At 44.7% G+C, this 21,863-nt stretch overlaps 1 protein-coding gene across 17 annotated transcripts in view; it reads right to left on the bottom strand.

The window, feature by feature from the left end:
• Window positions 1-21,863, bottom strand: part of MYCBP2 (MYC binding protein 2) — a 368,898-nt gene that overhangs the window by 133,561 nt on the left and 213,474 nt on the right. For all 17 annotated transcript variants that reach the window (XM_075918843.1, XM_075918845.1, XM_075918849.1 and 14 more), the window contains 4 exons: window positions 13,354-13,526; window positions 12,806-12,950; window positions 9,697-9,909; window positions 192-247 (listed from right to left, as the gene is read on the bottom strand). In XM_075918843.1, the coding sequence (XP_075774958.1) occupies window positions 192-247; window positions 9,697-9,909; window positions 12,806-12,950; window positions 13,354-13,526 (587 nt within the window). The remainder of the gene's footprint in view (window positions 1-191; window positions 248-9,696; window positions 9,910-12,805; window positions 12,951-13,353; window positions 13,527-21,863) is intronic.

The following is a 21,863-nucleotide window of genomic DNA, read 5'->3' as shown; positions in this document are numbered from 1 at the left end:
TGATTTTATGGAAGCATTCTGGTAATTTTAAGAAAAACGTACTAGATTTCCCCCTACATAGAATGCTGAAGTTTGAAACAGAAATAACAATAACTTTGCTGGAATAATAAGCCAAACTCTATTATTAAAAAGTTTTGTAATATTTACTTTTAATACCAGTTCACGTGTAATTCTCTGCAAGACTCTTTTACCTTTTAGGTGTTGGTGATGCAAAGCGTAATTCTTCAAATGAATAATTTTCATACACCTACAATGCAGGAAAAAAAAGTTCAGTTAAAACAAAACCAAATCTCAGTAAATGCTACTATATTACTACTGTGAAATATTAAAATAAAAACAAAATAATTTCTCCCTTTCTTATGAGAAATTGCTACCATAGGCCTCTCCCGCTGCGTGAACGGCATGGAAACTGACATAAGATGTAATTTACGAAGCAGGAGTTGCATATTTTACTTAGACATTCCCATGTAGTGTAGACCAGGCCCAAGTGAAAGAGGTAATATCTTCAATTGGAATAATTTCTGGTAGCGCTCTTCTTTGAAATCTTGTCTCTCTCTCTAAAACAAGTTGGCTCTATAAAATATATTACCCCACTACCTTGTCTCTTCAAAACAAGATAGAATTTTTATCACCACTGCTCACCTTGGAAGGCTATTCCCCAAAACTTTGCTCCTCTAATGATTAGAAACTTTTGTCTACTTTCAAGTTCTGGGTTGGGGATGCAGGCTCTGAGAGGGAGTTTGGGAGCTTCAAGGAAGTAGGCTCAGGGAAGGAATGCAGTGTGTGATAGGTTATGGAGGGAGGGGGTGCTGCATTCACCTGGGGGCACCACCTCTGGAAGCAGCTCATGGGGCAGGGGGAGAGGAGAGTATCTCCATATGCTGCTGCTTCTGTCTGCCAGCTGCCCATGCGCGCTCCCCCCATGGTACATCGCCCAACCCTGCCCTTGTACAATTAAAGAACAGCCAAGGGGCCTCTGCCACCACACCAGCAGCCCAGCGGGGCTAGAGCGCCTTCTGTCTGCTTGCTCTGCATGGCTCCCAACAACCCTCCCACGGAGTCACAGGGATGTCTCCATGAACACACAGCCCCCATCAATCTAACACTGGAAGTCACTCTATCCACGATGTGCAGCCAGTGGTGGTAGCAGGAACCCTGGGAAGTTTCAAATTGCCCGGGGGATGCGGGTGCCAAGAAATGCACAGGAGGGAGCACTGAGAGCTAGAGGAGAGATCTGGCCCTGAACTTTGAGGGCACTAGGCCCCAAGCCAAGAATATTCCTGGAATCTGGGCCCCACAGAACTCACTACCTGTGCAAAGAGCAATTAGATATGATTTTATTAATCCGAATACTCACCTCAGTAGTAAAAGAAAGTATAATGAATAAAATGAGATTTGCAGATGAGAGGATTACTCGCCCTCTGCAGTAACTGAGGTTCTTCGAGATGTGTGTCCCTGTGGATGCTCCATCTTAGGTGTTTGGGTGCCGCAGCACACCCAGCTGGAAGATTTCAATAGCAGTGCTACTGACAGGTAGTTCCCTCATGCACAGCACACTCCACTCGCTGGTTAGCTAATGCGCATGCGCAGGCTATGATCCCTTCAGCTCCTTCTCTGCCCCAGTAAGCATGCGTGATTATGCTCCGAAGCAGAAGGGAGGGTCGTGGAGCACCCACAGGGACACCCATCTCAAATAACCAGAATTACTGTAGAGAGTGAGTAGTAATAATAATAATACTCTCTTCGTCTTCTTCGAGGAGTGTCCCTGTGAGTGCTCCACCGTAGCTGATTACGAAGGAGGTGGGAGCTTCAGTTGGCATAGTGTCCTTATGGACAGTGGTGAGGATGGAGTGGCTGAGCAAGCTTCCCCTTGAGGGGTATTTGTCCAGGGTGTAATTGCTCATGAAAAGATGGGCAGACAACCAGGTAGCCGATTTACAAATATCTGACAGGGGAATGCCCTGGATATATGCAGTTGATGCGGCCATGGCTCTAGTTGAGTGAGCACTAAGTGCTGCCGGCAGTTCTTTGCTAAAGGCTGCACATGCCACTCTTATGCATTTCACTATCCATTTGGAGAGTCTCTGAGAGGAAATGGGGAATCCCAGAGATGGTTCAGCAGTTGAAATGAATAATCTGTTGTTCTGCGAGTGTATGTGGTTCTACCTATGTAGAACGCGATGGCCCAGTGGAGGTCGAGGGTATGGAATGTTGCTTGCACCTCATTGTTGTGAGGTTTAGGGAAGAAGATAGGTAAGTTGATGGGTTCATTGCAATGGAACGCAGAGGGGACCTTCTGCATAAACTTGGGGTGAGGCCGAAGTACCACCTTGTCTTTATGGAAGATGATAAATAGTGGGTCCGTCATGAGGTTCCCGATTTCTACAACTCTTCTAGAGCATGTTATAGCCACAAGGAAGGCCACCTTCATGAAGAGGTGGAGCAACAAGCATATTGCCATCGGTCAAAGGGCTTTTTGTTAGGGCCCTAAGAACAAGATAATAGCAGAGAAAAAGGAGGAACAAGGCAGAACTGGGAGGCAAGATCAAATCAGTATCTTAGATGCCTATACACAAATGCAAGAAGTATGGGTAATAATAAGCAGGAAGAACTTGAAGTGCTAATAAACAAACACAACTATGACATCATTGGTATCACAGAGACTTGGTGGGATAATACACGACTGCAATATTGCTATAAAAGAGTACAGATTACTCAAGAAGGATAGGCAGGGAAAAAAGGGAGGAGGTGTTGTCTTAAATATTAAAAATGTATACACTTGGATTGAGGTGGAGATGGACATAGGAGACAGATGTCCTGAGAATCTGTGGGTTAGGTTAAAAGAGGTAAAAAACAAGGGTGATGTCATGCTAGGGGTCTATTACAGGCCACCTACCCAGGTGGAAGAGGTGGATGAGGCTTTTTTAAACAACTAACAAAATCAACCAAAGCACAGGATTTGGTGCTGATGGGGGACTTCGACTATCCAGACATATGTTGGGAAACTAACACAGCAGGGCACAGACTATCCAATAAGTTTCTGGACTGCATTGAAGACAATTTTTATTTCAGAAGGTTGAAAAAAGCTACTGGGGAGAAGCTGTTCTAGATTTGATTTTAACAAATAGGGAGGAACGGATTCAGAATTTGGAAGTGGAAGACAGCTTGGGTGAAATCAGAGTTCATGATTTTAAGGAATGGTAGAAGGGAGAACAGCAAAATGGGTACAATGGATTTCACGAAGGCAGATTTTGGTAAACTCAGGGAGCTGATAGGTAAGCTTATAGGTAAAGAGAGTTGGCAGTTTTTCAAAGGGACACTATTAAGGGCCCAAAAGCAAGCTATTCAGCTGTGCAGGAAAGATAGAAAGTATACCAAAAGACCACTTTGGTGTCACCATGATCTAGAAATAAAAAGGGAGTCTTATAAAAAGTGGAAACTAGGACAAATTACAAAGGATGAATATAGGCAAACAATACAGGTATGCAGCGGCAAGATTATAATAGGCAAAGGCACAAAATGAGCTCAAATTAGCTACAGACATAAAGGGAAACAAGACGACAGTCTATAAATATATTAGAAGCAAGAGGACCACAAAGGACAGGGTAGGCCCACTGCTCAGTGAGGAGGGAGAAACAGTAACAGGAAACTTGGAAACAGCAGAGAGGCTTAATGACTTCTCTGTTTCAATCTTCACCGAGAAGTGTAATGAAGGAATGCCTAACATAGTGAATGCTAGTGGGAAGGGGGTAGGTTTAGAAGCTAAAATAAAAAAAGAACAAGTTAAAAATCACTTAGAAAAGTTAGATGTCTGCAAGTCACCAGGGCCTGAAGAAATGCATCCTAGAATACTCAAGGAGCCGATACAAAACATATCCGAACCTTTAGCTAACATCTTTGGAAAAATCATGGAAGATGAGAGAGATTCCAGAAGACTGGAAAAGGGCCAAATATTTCCCTCTATTAAAAGGGAAATAAAAACCATCCAGGAAACTACAGACCAGTGAGTTTAACTTCTGTGCCAGAAAAGATAATGGAGTAAGTAATTAAGGAACTCATCTGCAAACACCTGGAAGATAATGTTATAGGTAATAGCCAGCATGGATTTGTAAAGAAAAAATCATGTCAAACTAATTTCTTTGATAGGAAAATGAGTCTTGTGGATAAGGGAGAAGCAGCGAACGTGGTATATCTAGACTTTATTAAGGCATTTAATATGGTCTCTCATGGTATTCTTATCAATAAACTAGACAAATACAACCAAGACGGGGTTACTATAAGGTGAGTGCATAACTGGCTGGATAACTGTTCTCAGAGAGTAGTTATTAATGGTTCACAATCCTGCTGGAAAGGCATAACAAGTGGGGCTCCGCAGGGGTCTGTTTTGGGACAGGCTCTGTTCAATATCTTCATCAACGATTTAGATATTGGTATGGAAAGTACGCTTATTAAGTTTGCAGATGATACCAAGGTGGGAGGGGTTGCGACTAATCTGCAGGATAGTGTCATAATTCAAAATGACCTGGACAAATTGAAGAAATGGTCTGAAGTTTAAATAGGATGAAGTTTAATAAGGACAAATGCAAAGTACTCCACACTTAGGAAGGAACAATCAGTTTCACACATACAGAATGGGCAGTGACTGTCTAGGGAGGAGTACTGCAAAAAGGGATCTAGGGGTCATAGTGGACCACAAGCTAAATATGAGTCAGCAGTATGATTCTGGGATTCTTCAGAAGCTTCAGAATTGTCATTCATGCTTAAATTTGACACTTTATGTATGGGTTTAAACAAAGACGCTAATTATCTCACCCATTACAAAGATAGCTTCCCCAATTATCACCCCTAATGTCATTACCTCACAGAAAGTTCCCCTATTATCACCCCTATGTCATTTCCTCACAGAAACTTACCTTCCCCCCTCACTCCAACTCTGTTCTAAAATTTGATTTGTCAATTTCACATGCGTTCATTTTTTTTGATTGTATCTCTCTGATATATATGGTTGTGCCGATTTTCTTCCACATATTGATCTCAGGAAGTGGGTCTGGCCCACGAAAGCTCATCACCTAATAAACCATCTTGTTAGTCTTTAAAGTGCTACATAGTTCTGTCTTTTGTTTCGTCTAACAGGGATGGTCTAGATAAGTGTTTTCCAAATAGTGCTCCACGGAACCCCGGGGTTCCACAAAGTGAAAAGAGGGGTTTCATGAGAACCTGATCACACCCACTTTCCCCCAGAGCCAGCCTGAGGGATGGGCAAGCTGCGTGGTCGCCCGGGGCCGCCATTTTCAAGGGGATCCCGTGATCTGAGACGCAGACTGGCATTTGTTTGGGCTTTTTTTGCTTGACAGTTTTTCCACCTTTTTTTGGTTAACTTTTCCCCAGTGGGTTTTTGTTTTTTTTAAAAAGGGTTCTATGGCCAAATAAAATTGAGAAACACCAGTCTAGATGGTACTGGGTCCTGCCGTGAGAGCAGGAGACTGGACTCTATGACCTCTCGAGGTCCCTTTCAGATCTATGATTCTATGATTGAGATTCCAGGCGGGGACTGGTGGTTTGATGGGCAGGTCTTTGACAACCCCTTTAGTTATAGGGTATGTGAACACCGATGTATCGTCTACTGGTTGGTGAAGAACTGTGACTGCAGTGAGATGGACTTTAAGGGAGTTTAGGGAAAGGCCTGTGTTCTTAAGCTCCATGACTTATTGCAGGACCGCAGGTAGTGGAGCTGAGGCCGTGTCAAGGTTGTTTTTTTGGGACCAAACAGAGAAGTGTTGCCATTTGTTAGCGAGCTGTGCAGTGTGTTGAGTGAGATTTCCAAGTGGATGTTCTGCGGATGTTGAGGAGAATTTCTTGGACTTGATATGTATGTTTTAGCAGAGTGAGCCACTGAGAAAACACACCTGGAGCTGGAAAGTACAGAGGTGTGGGTGACTGAGGTGATCGCAGTGCTGGGTGAGGAGTTACGGGAGCCGTGGGAAAAACACCATGTCTCATTTTTGGAAGGGGACCCCAGTGCACATATTTTGTGCATTTGACAACCAATAGAGTGAGTTTTTGATGGTGATTGGTGCCGAGACCAGCTTGAGGATGCTGTGTCTTCTTGGTCTGCATACTGTGCTGTGCCAGTGTTGTAGTGGCCTCATGTGTAATCTGGCATGAGGGACTACAGTGATGGCTGCTGCCATGTGGCCTAAGAGCTAGAGACATGCTCTGGTGGGTAGTTGGGGAGCTGTGCAATGTGTTGGATGAGCTCCTGTATGGCTAGGAATCTGTGATGGAGCAGAGATGCAGTGGCGGTGGTGAAATCTAATTGGGCCCCTATGAACTCTAGCACCTGGGTTGGTTGAATTTTGAGAGGTTTATCTGGGGGGATCAAAAGAGTTCCATGGTGGTATTAACTGAGTTTTGTGTTTCTTGAAGGGTGTTGGCCCTTATAAGGCAGTCATTCAGATAAAGGAAGAAGGACACTCCCTGCCTGCGCAGATGAGCTGTGACTACTGTCAGTACCTTAGAGAATAGAAGGAAAGGCTGAAGGGGAGTACCATGTACCGGAAGTGGTGTGCACCCACGGTAAATCTGAGATTTCCTGTGTGCGGGGTGGATAGGCACATGGAAATACACATCTTGGAGGTCGAGAGTCACCAACCAGTCGTCTTTGTGAAGGGACGGGATGATGGTGGACAGGGTGACCATATGAAAGTGTTGATAAAGGACATGCCTGTTGAGGCCTCTGAGATCTAAGATGGCCTTCTGTCCCCCTGACTTCTTTTCCATGAGGAAATACTGGGAATAGAAGCCAGTGTTGTGCTACTGGGGGTGAACATGTTCCACTGCTTTGATGGAGAGCAGGTGGTTCATTTCTTGGCATAGGATAGACTCGTGAGATGGGTCCCTGAAGAGGGACTGGGTGGGTGGTTGGGGTTTTGGAAAGGACAGAAATGATATGCAGTATCCATTCTTTATGTCGTCAAACATCCACTTGTCAGATGTTATGAGGCACCAGTGATGATAAAACAGTGCTAGGCATTTTGTGGATATTGGTGTACCATGAAGGACAGGAGGGGACGTACAAGTTTGACAACTCCCCACCTGAGCTTCAAAACATTTGTCTATTATTAGAGGGCTGGGACGGGGCGGACTGGTCGGCGGACTGCTGCCTTCTTCCCTGGTGCTGTCGCTTTCTCTAGTCTTACTGCCTCTGATTGAGTAAAGAAGGCAGGTCTGTATCTCTGTGTATAGTCTTTGTTTTGTTTTCGTTTTGACATAGGAACCTGAATGCCCAGCATGCGAAAAGTAGGTCTGGAACCTTTCAGGAAGTGCAGTGAAGTGTCGGTAGATTCCGCAATGAGCTTTGGGCTCTCAAATAGGAGGTGTTCCACCCTTGTCTGGACTTTCTTTGGGAAGTCAGATATGTGGAGCCCAGGATGCTCTCCTCATCATGACTGCGGCTGCAAGGGAACGAGCGGCAGTGTCAGTGGAGTCAAGGCGGCCTGTACGGCTGTCCTGGCTATTAGGGGCCTTCATTTGTGTTGGCTTTAAAATGTTTCCTTTTCTGTTCTGGAAGATACTGAATAAAAATGGATATCTGCTTGAAGATGTGATGTGTTTATTGTGCCAGGATAGCCGTGTAGTTCGAGATGCGTAGCTGGAGGGAGGCAGAAGAGTAGGCTTTTCTGCCCATAAGGTCAAGTCGCTTTCACAGCTTATCAGGGGGAGTGGATTTTGGTAAGGTATATTTGGCCCTCTGGTTGGCAGTGTCAACTACGAGGGAATTGGCAAGGAGACATAATATTTTGTATATGCCTTTTTACCTATTGGGGATATGGTGGCGGGTGTTTGCCACAGTTATTTAGTGGGATCCATGAAGGCAGGATCCATGGGTAGCGCTAATTTAACCACTGGTATGTTGTGTAGGATGCTGGTGAGCTTATGTTGGGTATCAGGCTATGTTGTTAACGTAATTTCTAATACATCAGTCACCCTTTTAAAGAGGTCCTGAAAAGCTATGGAATCATCGCCTGCTGAAGGAGGTCGTGGCATGAGGGCATCCTCCGGAGGGGAGGGCGACAACTGAGTTAGTGGGTGAGATGAATCTTTCGAGTCATCATTGCTGAATCGGTTTGATCCCCAGACACATCTAGGGAGGTCACCGATGCGGGTCTTGAGTGAACCTGAGCAGCCTGATGGTATTGCTGCTGCTGGTGTGTTCTGAAAGATGCCCAGGGGTCCCAGTAGGGTCAAGTGGGAGGCACGGGTATAAAAGGTGGTAGCCATTGGTTGGGCGTTTGAGAGAGACACGGCTTCCTCCTTGCTAGATAAAAGAGGTGCAGAAGCTGTTATATTTGCTGGAGAGATCCTGGCTAGTGCCGGGAGGCGTCAGTATCGAAAAGGAGAGTTGTGGTTACTGAGGTAACTTTTAGTTGGTTTGCAGATGTAAAAGAATAAGTTTGAGGCATAGGTAGCAGGAGGTACTGCGCCTGTGTGCCTTTTGACTTGCCCGATACCGGGGAAGGCGCACATGCAGATGGAGTTAAGCATGGCGCTTTGGGGAATTTTATCTATAACGCAGCACAGAGTTGGCCAAGCCAATGGTAGCAGGTTTGCCTGGGTTTTGTGCCACAGGGGGCTTAGGCTTATTAGCCTGTTACGGCATTGTAGCCAGGTTCTGGGATCCTCGGGGTGCAGGGGGTGATCGCAGCCCCCGCAAGCTCTTGCCTGGAGCCCCCACAGGGACGAGAACGGGCTTTGATTTGTGGAATCACCCTTTCTTGGGTGAAGGGGATTCCCTGTAAGCATCTGCATGTGTCCTCTTAGATTGTTTAGAGAGGTTGCAGAGCTTGCAACTGATGCAACTGAAGCTGCCTTCTCTGACATCGCTGCTGTGAGGGTTTAAGCGAGGATGAAGGGGGACCAGGCTCTAAGACTGGTCAAAGTACTGTTCAGGCGAGATAGATTTCAGTTTTAGCTCTCTCACTTTGTGTGCTCCGGCTGTCAGGTCTCTCTGCTAAGTACACTATATCACACATGGTGCTTTCCCTGGGCATGAAATATACAAGCGGCAAATATATGGCGCTTGAACTCAGGCCGCTTTGGTATACGCCTGGGGGGGAAGAGGCAGAAAGTGGGGGTTCTGAGGAGGTTTCTGTGGAACATTTTTTCCTCAGATTAAAACAAAAATCAATATATGTGGAGGGGAGGGCCCCTGTGCAGCAAGCCCTGCAAGGGGAAAGCAGGAGGCAGGGAGCCTCTGCTTACCTGTGGCTCCGCAGCTGATCACAAAAAGATTTTTTTTTCTTTTTTTTCTCCTTTAGAATGAAAGGAAGGCGATTTTAGGGCTAACGCTGACTAAAATCTATGGTAAAAGGGCTACCTAACTGCCAGTGGAGCTCAATAGAGAACACACTGAGGGTTCTGACTGACGCCAGAAGAGAAGGAACTGAAGGGATCGTAGCCCACACATATGCATTAGCTGCCCAGCATGTGGAGTGTGCTGTGCATGCACGAACTACCTGTCATTAGCACTCCTATTGAAATCTTCTGGCTGGACGTGCTACGGTGCCCAAACACCTAAGGTGGAGCACCCTCAGGGTCATTCTGAAAAAGAACTATCCATTCACTTGTATAGTTTCTTTCTTTTTCACTTAGAGAATAGTATTTTATAACAGCATTGTTACAATGTCAATAATTTACCTTCATCATTGTAATAGCAATGTAGCGTGCTTCTTTTACTATCATAGGTTCATAAGAAGCATCAAGTTTTGGTGAAGGGTGTCCTCCAAAGGTCATATCAGTGCCAGAGGAAGTGGGTGCTGTAGGACTGCCTGGTATCCGCTGGAGTTTTTTCAGTTGTTCTTGTTGCAAAGAGGTTTTTTTCTGGGAAACAGGAATCGCCTTGACCTCCACCTGCCAAAATGAAGTAAGAGGTGAAAAGATTATTAAAAAATTCAATTGGTTTTGTCCCTCATTTCTATTTTCATAATTTTTTAAACAACTTAGAATCTCACCTTAACGCTCCCACTACCAGTGTCCCCAATAGGGATGTTAATGAGTAGCCAGTTACCCAGTAACCATCACCCTTACCAGGTAATGTTTACTGATAACTGGTTAACTGGCAGTCTATCCAGGAAAGAGATGCTTCAGCCTGGCCGGGCCCACTGCACCATGCTGCAGGCAGGGGAATGCCAGCACGGATGGAACAGATCCCTGCCCTTGGCATATTGCAGTGGGCCCAGCCTGACCAAAGCAGACCCCTTGCCTGTGTCATGGTGACCTGGGTCAGGTGTGGTGGGAGCAGCCGTTGGTGCTGGAACAGCTCCTGGCCTGTAGTTAACTGTTTAACTGGGATTTTACATTCCTAGCTCCCAAATGACTTTATTTCCTAAGTACATAAAAGTCCTGAAAACATCTGTACTTGTCCTGATGTCACTTTGGATCTTAAAATGTAGGTGAAACCCAAATTCAATTTTTTTTTCTTAATTTTGAATTCCTCTGAATAGTTCTGTTACACTTAGGGAAATATTAATAATTATATGATTTCTTTAACTCCCTTTCGTAGGAATACTGGGAAGAATTAGGTTGCAAATGCTGCTGCCACATGCAAGTTCATATTCCAAGTTTTATGGTGCTACAAAGGCCAATGATTAATTGAATAGCGTGGAAAATAACCCTGTTAGTTACTTTCTCAACTTAATTTGAGAGATTATAAAGTCTCTGAATATTGCAACCTCTAGTTAAAGTGTGCATCTATTCTCAAAAGCAACTCTAAAAAAGGCGTGCTCATGCCTCACAGGGCATATATTATTATATCTCATATATTCACTTCATATGTAAAATAATGTTTTAAAAATATATGTACATAAGAATGGTGATCATCACATGATTCATCCTGTCTTACAGTCTCAGAATCAAGCTGTCAGAGACTCTAGGACACCTTGAGAAGTCCACAGATTGCATCTCTGACCAAGTTGGCTAATAGCTCTGGATAGCTTGCATGAATTTATCTAAATCCAGGTATAGTTTTGGCCTTCACAAAATCCCTTGGCAATGATTATCTCACAGGTTGAATGTGCATTGTGTTAAGTACTTCCATTTTGTTTTAAATCTGATGCCTATTAATTGCATTGGTTGATGTCTGATTCTTGTGTTATGTAGAGAAGCAAATAACACTTCCTTAGTCATTTTCTCCACACATTTCATGATTTTATAGACTGTCATCGTAATTCCTTACCCTTAATTGTCTCTTTTTCAAGCTGAACAGTCCCAGTCTTTTTGATCTCGCCCCATATGGCAATTGGTCCATACCCTTAATCATCTTTGTTGCTTTTCTATTGTTTCCATTTCTAATACATGTTCTTTGAGATGGGGAGACCAGAACTGCACACAGTATTCATGATGTGGGCATACCATGACACACATAGTGGCATGATGACATTTACTATAATCTTACCTATCCTTTTATTAATGTTTTCTATCATTCTACCAACTTTTTGACTGGTGCTGCACATTGAGCTGATATTTTTAGACAACTATCGACAGTGACTCCAAAATAGTTTTCTTGAATGATAACAGCTAATTTAGACATCATCATTTTGTATGATTAAGTTGAGAGTATGTTTTCAAATGTGTATTACAGGTCGAACCTCCCTTGTCCAGTACCCTTGAGACCTGAGAGGTCCCGAAACATGTAGTTTGCCGGACATGGGGAGGTCAGGCTCTGTTCCTGGTTGGGGCTGCACTCCACTCCGTGCTGCCTACTCCACTGCCTCCAGCTCCAGCCAGCGCTGAGCCCTCCATGACACTGGCCCAGGCTACATCCCCAGCTGCTGGCCCCATTGACTCCAGCCCTGCTCCCTGCCACCATCCCCAGTCAGGACTGTGCTCTTGCCTGCCAACCCTGCTGCCTCTAGATCTGGCTGGGGCTATGCTCCCCTCTGCCAACCCTGACTGAGGCTGCGCTCCGCACTGCCAGCCCATCCCAGGCTGCACTTCTGAACCTGGCCAACTAGGGCCCTCTGGCACAGCTGTATCCTGGTCCTGCCGGATGTTGCCAGACCACAGAGTCCCAGATTTTAGAGGTCCAACCTGTACTTTGCATTTATCAACTATGAATATCATCTCCCACTTTGTTGCCCTATCATCCAGTTTTGAGAGACCTCTTTACAACATTCACTTTGTGAGATCCCTTTGCAACACCCAGGTAGCTTTGGATGTAACTATTTTGAATAATTTTGTATCATCTGTAGATTTTGCCACATCACTATATATCCTCTTTCCCAAATAATCTCGGAGTTGAATAGCACTGACCCCAGTACAGTGATCCTTGAGGGACATTTATCTACCCCACATTCTGAAAGCTGACCATTTACTCATATCCTTTGTTTCCAGTCTTTTAGCCAGTTACTGAACCATTAAAGGAATTTACCTCTTATCCCAAAACTGCTTATTTTGCTTTAAAAGCCTTTGGTGAGGGACCTTGTTAAAGGTTAACTTCCTAGCTTGCATGCTGAAAGTGGGTTTTGATCATGCAAGCTAAATTATGTTCTTAGCCCCATCTGCATAAACACGTAATAGAGTAGAATGACAATCTGGAGAAAATGGAATTGAGCAAACGTAATTAACAGCATAATTTAGAGACAGTTATATTACATAGATGTAGGAAAGTCCCACAGAATGCACCTGAATTTCAGAATGCCCCTTTCTACAATAGTTAAGAGTCTTCTATGAGATGTCAACCAAAAATGCTGACAATTTTACTACAGGATGAAAACTGCCAGGTGTATTCTAGTTCAAGTACAATTACCTTCATATTGGGAACGTGAACAATATCTCCATACTGGTCTTTTGTTTGAACAGTAATAACAGTTGGCCAACCACATCGTATGTCATCCTTGTTTAGAATTAAAGATGTCTTCTGAGGATCAGCATATGAATCTGGCTGAAGCCATCTAGAACAAAGTTAAAAACATTTAAGACATCATTAGAAGGTAGCACAAAACATTCTAATCTAATCTAAAGGTATTAGGCTTGTAGCCATACTTGTAATTGAGGAGAAAGAAGAGACACAAGTCTGCAATAATATTTTCAAAATGAACCATGTTAATAAAAATCCAAGGGCTAAATTAATAAGGTCTTTTTAATATGCAGATACCAATAAAGACATAATTATAAAATGTATAACAGAACAAGGAAGAGGGCTAAAACATGTAGTTTTCAAATTCTAGTATATAATTAAAACCATGATCCTAAGCAAAACAACACTTAGAAATACTTTCAATTCTGTATTTTGTGACAGTGTTTAAAAATGAAAATATAGTAACAATTAGCTCATTCATATAGCACACAAATCACCTTGCAAGCCGTCCACCACTAGATCCTGTTACACAGGCAATGAAATCATCCAAAAATGACTGTTCGTTGCTTTGTATCTGTAGTGGCAGGTTTCCTTCAAGAGCTTCCAAGATGGTTGGTGAGTGAGATAGTGACAACCCTTTCCCAAGGATGCCTGAGTGAGATTTACACACCTATTTACAAAAAAAAAAAAAAGAGAAAAAAAACGTTTTTTCAGCTAAACAAATCTCTTAGATACAGGCAGTCCCCGGGTTACATACAAGATAGGGACTGTAGGTTTGTTCTTAAGTTGAATTTGTATGTAAGGTGGAACTGGTCCATATTGTAGGGGAAACTCTCTAGCCAAACATTTCTCCAGAGCTCAGTTTTATTCTCCCACACCTCACTTCCCTCGGTCCTTTATTCTCAAGCTGAGGTGTCTGCTGAGAAAAGCCGCTCCGTGTCTCCCTGGTCTGCTGGGGGGAAGCAGCTAGTGCGGGGTTGCCTCACCCCGTTTGTAAGTAGGGATCCGATGTAAGTCAGATCCATGTAACCCGGGGACTGCCTGTATTGAATATTTTCCATCATGTGGCAACACTGGTAAAAAAAAATACATTTTGGGGGTAGGCTTCCACTTCAGCTGGAAAGGAGGATATCATCTCCATACACTCAAAGACAAAAGCGTGATCATGGAAAAACTCTTCTTTGCAGAAAAAGAGGAAGACCTGTTCCTATCAGAAATATGGGGCTTCAGCAGTGCCAGTGTGGATGCAAGGTTTACAGCAGAGTCAGTCACTAAGCAACCCAACTAATAAAGCTAGATGACAGTAAGACTGCCTTACTGACTACAAAGCCTCACTGGCTGACTAAGTTAGAAGACTGAGTCTTAAACCCAGAAGTATAGCAGTTCAATGATTACTCTCAACATTTACCTATGGCTGGGATAGCTTCTGTGCCTACTTATTCCCAGCCTTGTTCCTGCCTTGTCTTCTTCCAAGTAACCTTGTTCTGACCCTAGGCTCTGGTTCCTAACTCTAGCTTCAGCCACTGACTCTAGTACCTACCCTGTGGCTCCAGATGTGGTCCTGAGCTCCAATTCCTTTTTTCTGATTGCTGCTCTAAACACTAGACCTTATTCCTGCTCTAAGCAGTGGGTACAACTGACCAGGCGTTGCCACTGACCCTCTTCTGATATCTTCTGTTCTATAAGGGAAATCTTGATAGGTTGTGTCATCTCACAAAAGATAAACCCTCTTCAGAGGCTGGTGGAGGAATGCTGAAAGAATGAAGGGATTGATTTGACCCTACCAGTAGAACAGTCCTCTTTACTTCCAGGAGAACATTGCAATTAGCTTTTCTGTTATTTGCATCAGTGAAAATGTCCCAACACAAATTAAGTAAGGGGGTTGGAGATACAATAAGTGGAGAAAAATCCATTTTCTAGAAAAAATGGTTATTCACCTTTGTAACTGTTGTTCTTCACAATGTGGTGCTCATATTTATTCCAACGGAGGGGTGCACACACCAGCTGCACGACTGCTGGAAAATTTTTATCCTAGTTGCTACCCATTGAGTTGGCTTTGGAATCCCCATGGAGTGGCACTTGTGTGGTGCACTATGAACCTGCCAACCCAACTACACCTCAGTTCTTTCTTGCTGGCTACTCCAACAGCGGGGAAGGAGGAGCACCTTGTGGACCAACAGAAATGGAGGGAAGATGTACAGAATGCCAGACTACCATGAGAGAACAAAACCCCCCAGAGAGCAGACCAAGTCAAGTTGTTTAGTGTCCGTGGATGACCCTGATGCTCATTTTCATTCACCACTTCCATGACCAGGGAGCATGGTGAGAGGGATGGGGTGAAAAAGATATTCAAACCCCTTGACCAGGACAAAGTACTTCCGTTTCACCCTGTTGGGGACCTGCCAGACAGATTTTTCTGAGACCAATAGTCTTGTTAAAGGGTAGGACCACCCGGAAAAAGGTCTTAGGAGCCAGAATGTCCACCATCCAATTGTCCAGCTCCACCTCCTCCTCCACTGGGAAGGTAAGGCTAATGGCTACTTTGGCAGAGGAGATCCTGCAATGCCCTGTAGCCCACAAGAGAGGGCCCCGAGCCAGAATCAGGAGAAGAACTCAAGGATGACACCAGGAGAGGCCTCAATGACTGTGGGTTCCCTACTAGTCCTGCTGGGGTATGTTACCTAGCTGGTCCTCAAGAGGCGCTGTCACAGATGGTTTCTGGTCTGGAGGCGGAAGGGGGCTGGCTGTTGCCATAGGGATCCTGGACTGGGACACCCACGAGGTCCCAAATTGCCACTGAGGTGGTGACTGCTGGATACCCATGCCTTTGGGTGGATGAGAACATGCAGGTGTTGAGTAGTCTGAAGGCACAGAGGCTCCTCTCTAGGAAGGCAAGGGTGAGCATGAGCAAGACTGCTACAGTGGAACAGTACCAAGCTGCACCGATAGTAGCAAGAGGCATGGAGATGACCACTGGCAGGACTGTGAACAGTGCCAGATGCAATCAGGTGGAACCCTATGAGAGCGGGACTGGTGTGGGGAGAAGAACTGGTGCTGGGAATACCATGTTGAAGACCGGTACTAAGCCAAAGATGTACGCTCCAAAGAGCGGCAACGAGACCAGGGTCCATACTCCAAACGAGCGTGCTGGACCTTGTTGTGATGTTAAGAACCACCCCTCTGCACTAGAGAATGGTATTCAGACAAAGAAGAACATTGTTGATGCCCAGAAGAGGCAGACTCGAGTGGTATCAGGACCCCCAGCACTGCAAGGCCTCTTGGTGCCAGTCACAGAAACAAAGCAATGCGAAGACCCTGAAGCCAACCAAGGTCAACTCTCTAAAGTAGTTCTCGAGCAGAAACAGATCCAATGGGACCAACTGTGAGAGTGGTGCGCGAGTGCCATCAACAACACAAGTCAGACTGGAGGTGACCAAACTAGGATTTTGAGTGGCGCTGAGACTTCAAGTGAGGAGCTCTTGGGTCCGAAATTGGAAGGCCCATCATGACCAGCCTCCCCTCCCCCCAATGAAGGCTGGTGCCAAGTGGAGTCATTGTCCCTCAAAGGGGACTGTGTCGTGTCACCTCAATGAGGTCCTACGCGGCCTTGAAGGCGTATGGTATAGAGGAGGGGGCCTCACCGAAGGTTCATGGCTCAGAGAGTCCAAGCGGATGTTGATCAGTGTGTGGGACTGGCACTGTGGATCAGAGAGTCCAAGAAGATGGGGCTTCAGTACACAGGAAGGGCATGGCAGATCAATATTGCAAGTCCAGGAGCCTTCAGGGGCCACCAGCACCAGAGGTGCAGAGGGAGTTCGTGATGTCGGGCACACTAATGATGAAAAAAAACCTTGGGCAGTTTGGAAGGCCCGGCCAGGGAGTGAGAATGGCGGTGAGTGGAGTCCTCAGAGGAGCAACAGTGCCGAGAGGGCCCCCTTTTACGGTGCCAGTCCCAGAGGGAAAGGAGGTATGCTCCAAACTGAAGCACTTTGTGCCAGATCTTGTGTATGAGGTTGCAGAACAAATTCCATGAGTAACTGCTTCAAGTGAAAGTCATGCTTCTTTCTAGTATGTGGTTTGAAGGCCCTGAAGATCTTGCATTTGTCAATTTGGTGGCTTTCCCAGAGACAAGAGTTATGGGGGTCGCTCATAGGCAAAGATCTAAGGCAAGACCTGCAGGGTTTGAAGCCCTGGGACTTTGACATATCCCATACACCTCTTCACCTCCTGCTGCTAACTCTTAACACTAAGTTAACTACTAATCTAGCTATTTACACAACAAAGAGGTGGATGAGACACTTGCAAAGCAAGCGAGTCACAAATTCCAATAGCTCTCTCTGGCGACAAAAAGGAACTGAGGTGTGCTTGGGTTGGCAGGGTCATATATAGTGCACCACAGCATTGCCACTTCAGGGGGCTCCACAGCCGACCCAATGGGTAGTAGCTAGAGTAAAAACCTTCCAGCAGCCATGCACGCAGTGCACACATACTTCAATGGAATACATTTGAGCAAGCACTCAAAGAAGAACTTATTTTTTGATAGGGTATAAAATAATGGATCCCTTCTAAAGAGAAGAGAGAAGCTGGACAGGCCAGAGAATTGCCCTGGACGTAATGCTTCACCTCTGAAAGTGGCTTACCTACTTCCATGTGAACTCCTTGTCCTTTAACTGTTCTCTTCATTCCTCCCATGCAGAGAGGGAGAGGGGCAGAGGAAAAAGATGAGAGTCTGAATAGTACCAAAAGCACCCAGTTCAACTGTACTCCCCTTTGTGCGAATGACTGAGAAAAGCTCTCAGAGCAGTGGAGCGCCAGAGAGCTATTGCACACCAATCACCAGCACCGTGAAAATACAGGTTCTTTCTCTCCTTTAATTAGCACACATGCACACAAAAACCATTCAAAGAAGGACCGAAAATATACGCTGCAGCCAAGGTACAGTCTCATGATCCTGGGGGGCAGCACGTTCTAAATTGCCACTTGACTGCTCACAGGCAGCAGCTGTAACTGGAACTCTTTGAAGCAAAGCTCCTATATAAGGTTCCAAACCTGGGAGCCAACTAGTAAAACAATGGAGCTCCTGATTGGCCTTCTCACCAATGTTCCCGCAAAGCTGCAGGGCAGCAAAGCTTCACAGGTGATTAATCAGCTCGGCTCAGTCAGTAAGGTGCATGGAGCCAATGCTATTGCTTACCATACTTAAATTGGAAGGAGGAAGTAATCATCTATACAATTGGACTTTAAGAAAGCTCATGTGCTGCTATCTCTGCTATCTGCAACTGTCCCCTGGCATTGACTTCCTGATTCAACATGATTTAGGAGAGGGTAGGTTAGATTCTGTGGCCTGCATTGTGCAGGGGGTCAGACTAGATGATCATAATGACCTTAAAGTCTATGAGTCTATGAGATTCTTGTTATCTGACTCTTGCTTCTTTATCTCCTAATTCAGAACCCCAGCTTGCATGAGCCCCTGGCCCTACACTAACCACAAAGGTTGGCCATCTACATTGCAGCACTGTTTCTTCTTCCTCGATTTACCATCCTAGTGGCTGAGGAAGATTCAAGGCCCCCTAAATGGCATTAAACCCTATTGCACTAGCTCCTCGTCCACTTTAAATTTGGAAGCGGCAGGGACTGTTGCGTCACTTGACATGGACTCACAGGGATTGGGTGTTTAATTGAGGTGTAGACACACCCAGACTAAGGCTAAAACCCAGGCTATGGGAACTGACAACCGGGAGATGGTGGGAGGGGGAGGAGGATCCCAGAACTCAGCTTTAGCCCAAGAAAGCTCTGCAAGCCCAAATTGACTGACACAGGCCAGCCATAGGCATTTAATTGAAGTATACTGTCATGAACAGGAGCAGTGCTGACCAGAATCCGGTGACTAAGGGCTTAAGCTCAGGTAGCTACCAAACAACCAATTGAAACAAAGGGTTGAAATTTGAATTGGATATAGGTTCCCTGCCTGCTTTCTTTGTGTGGGAGAGTTAAACCAGGAATTGAGAGACAGACAGAATGATTTAAACTAAGGCAGGATTACCATGTCCCCCACAGAATTCAGGTCATGGTAGTGGACTGAACAAAGAGAAAATTAGAAATGAGTACCAGGGAAATGTGAATCCAGTCATGTTCAGGGTGATTTTTCTTTATTTTGTGGTTTAGTTTGAACTACTCTGTGATACTATGTTTCTCCTCCCCTTTTACCATCTAAGCATTCTGCCATTTTTTTCTGTTTTAATTCAGTTTCCTCAGTTGCTCTGTAACATCTAGCAACCAATTATGCTTTATCAAGTATATTTTTTGTTTTGTAATAAAAATCACTTTGATTCTTGTGTCTGGGAAGGTTTGTCTGTGTATCTGCATGCCTCTGACTGAGGGGTCAGATACCAGAGACTGCAGCTTGTTTTTCTCTTTTCTTTCTTTGCAAGCTCTTTTGGGGCACGCCTGGGGTGATTTCAAGTGTTCACCCCCGGTTGTAGGGAAAAAGCACTTGATGGTGGCAGCAGTTCCCCAAAGACTGTATATTATGATTCTGAGGGGAAGTTATTTTTGTAACCAGTACCTGTAGAGGTAAGGTTCTGAAGCTCTCTTGTGGACCCCACTCTTCTGCACTCAGAATGCCAGAGTAGGGAACAGCCCTGACATGTACACATACCCAAAATAAACCAAGAGAGCACAATGGATCTAATGACTTTCAAATGATAATTTGGACTCATTGTTGACTTGTCAGGTTCACATATGATAGAATCATAGAATATTAGGACTGGAAGAGACCTCGAGAGGTCATCGAGTCCAGCCCCCTGCCCTCATTGCAGGGCCAAATACTGTCTAGACCATCCCTGATAGACATTTATCTAATCTACTCTTAAATATCTCCAGAGATGGAGATTCCACAATCTCCCTGGGCAATTTATTCCAGTGTCTGACTACCCTGACAGTTAGGAACTTTTTCCTAATGTCCAACCTAAAGCTCCCTTGCTGCAGTTTAAGCCCATTGCTTCCTGTTCTATCCCCAGAGGCCAAGATAAACAAGTTTTCTCCCTCCTCCTTATGACATCCTTTTAGATATCTGAAAACTGCTATCATGTCCCCCCTCAATCTTCTCTTTTCTAAACTAAACAAACCCAATTCCTTCAGCCTTCCCTCATAGGTCATGTTCTCTAGACCTTTAATCATTCTCGCTGCTCTTTTCTGGACCCTCTCCAATTTTTCCACATCTTTCTTGAAATTCGGTGCCCAGAACTGAACACAATACTCCAATTGAGGCCTAACCAGCACAGAGTAGAGTGGAAGAATGACTTCTCGTGTTTTGTTCACAACACACCTGTTAATCAATCCCAGAATCATGTTTGCTTTCTTTGCAACGGCATCACACTGGTGACTAATATTCAACTTGTGGTCCACTATAACCCTTAGATCCCTTTCTGCCATACTCCTTCCCAGAAATGTGCTTCTCATTCTGTATGTATGAAACTGATTGTTCCTTCCTAAGTGGAGCACTTTGCATTTGTCTTTATTAAACTTCATCCTATTTACATCAGACCATTTCTCCAATTTGTCCAGGTCATTTTGAATTATGACCCTATCCTGCAGATTAGTCACAACTCCTCCCACCTTGGTATCATCTGCACACTTAATAAGCATACTTTCCATACCAATATCTAAATCGTTGATGAGGATATTGAACAGAGCCGGTCCCAAAACAGACCCTTGCGGAACCCCGCTTGTTATGCCTTTCCAGCAGGATAGTGAACCATTAATAACTACTCTCTGAGTACGGTTATCCAGCCAGTTATGCAGCCACCTTATAGTAGCCCCATCTAAGTTGTATTTACCTAGTTTATTGATAAGAATATCATGTGAGACCGTATCAAACTCCTTACTAAAGTCTAAATATACCACATCCACTGCTTCTCCCTTATCCACAAGACTCGTTATCTTATCAAAGAAAGCTATCAGATTGGTTTGACATGATTTATTCTTTACAAATCCATGCTGGCTGTTCCCTATCACCTTGCCACTTTCCAAGTGTTTACAGATGATTTCCTTAAATACTTGCTCCATTATCTTCCCTGGCACAGAAGTTAAACTAACTGGTCTGTAGTTTCCTGGCTTATTCTTATGTCCCTTTTTATAGATTGGGCACTATATTTGCCCTTTTCCAGTCCTCTGGAATCTCTCCTGTCTCCCATGATTTTCCAAAGATGATAGCTAGAGGCTCAGATACCTCCTCTATCAGCTCCTTGAGTATTCTAGGATGCATTTCATCAGGCCCTGGTGACTTGCAGGCATCTAACTTTTCTAGGTGATTTTTAACTTGTTCTTTTTTTATTTTACCTTCTAAAACTAACCCCTTCACACTAGCATTCACTATGTTAGGCGTTCCTTCACTTACAAGTTCTGTATATCACTTATAGGTCAGATTCCCTCACTATACCTCTGTTTTTCAGTGAGACTATCTCCCTCTTAATACAGAGAGCCGATCACCCAAATAAAATTAAAAAGAATCACTGTGCTATATCAATCAGCAATTAAAAACTATGTAAGAATGACAAGATGTATGAGTGCCTACTAGGGAGGCAAAATCCCATTCAACTGGTTAAACATTATTTTTAACCAGTTAACTGATTAAAGCGGGTGCAGGCAGATGGGGCTGCTCCAGCCCCTCTGAGCTAGAGTGGTCCCCTCACCGACCGAGGGCAGACTGGACAGACCCACTACCACAGGCAGGGGTGCCCAGGCCTGCTGCGGACAGGGGCTGCTCTGGACAACTAGAGCAGCCCCTGTCTCTTGCAGGGCCCCCACGGGACTAGAGCAGCCCCATGCCCACTGCAGGCAGGAAGTTGCTCCAGCCCCCACCACTTAATGGTTAAATGGAATCAGTATCACCCACTAAGGGAGATGCTTATCGGTTAACTTTTCACATCCCTAGTGCCTGCTCTCCTTCACCAAGGGATAAATGTCTTGAAAGCATCAGTCTTGGGAGAACTCATTATCAAAAATG

Source organism: Pelodiscus sinensis, chromosome 1, assembly GCF_049634645.1.
Source record: "Pelodiscus sinensis isolate JC-2024 chromosome 1, ASM4963464v1, whole genome shotgun sequence".
Lineage (NCBI taxonomy): Eukaryota > Metazoa > Chordata > Testudines > Trionychidae > Pelodiscus > Pelodiscus sinensis.
Note: the sequence above shows the minus strand (reverse complement) of the source record. Positions and strands in the feature narration are given on the sequence as shown.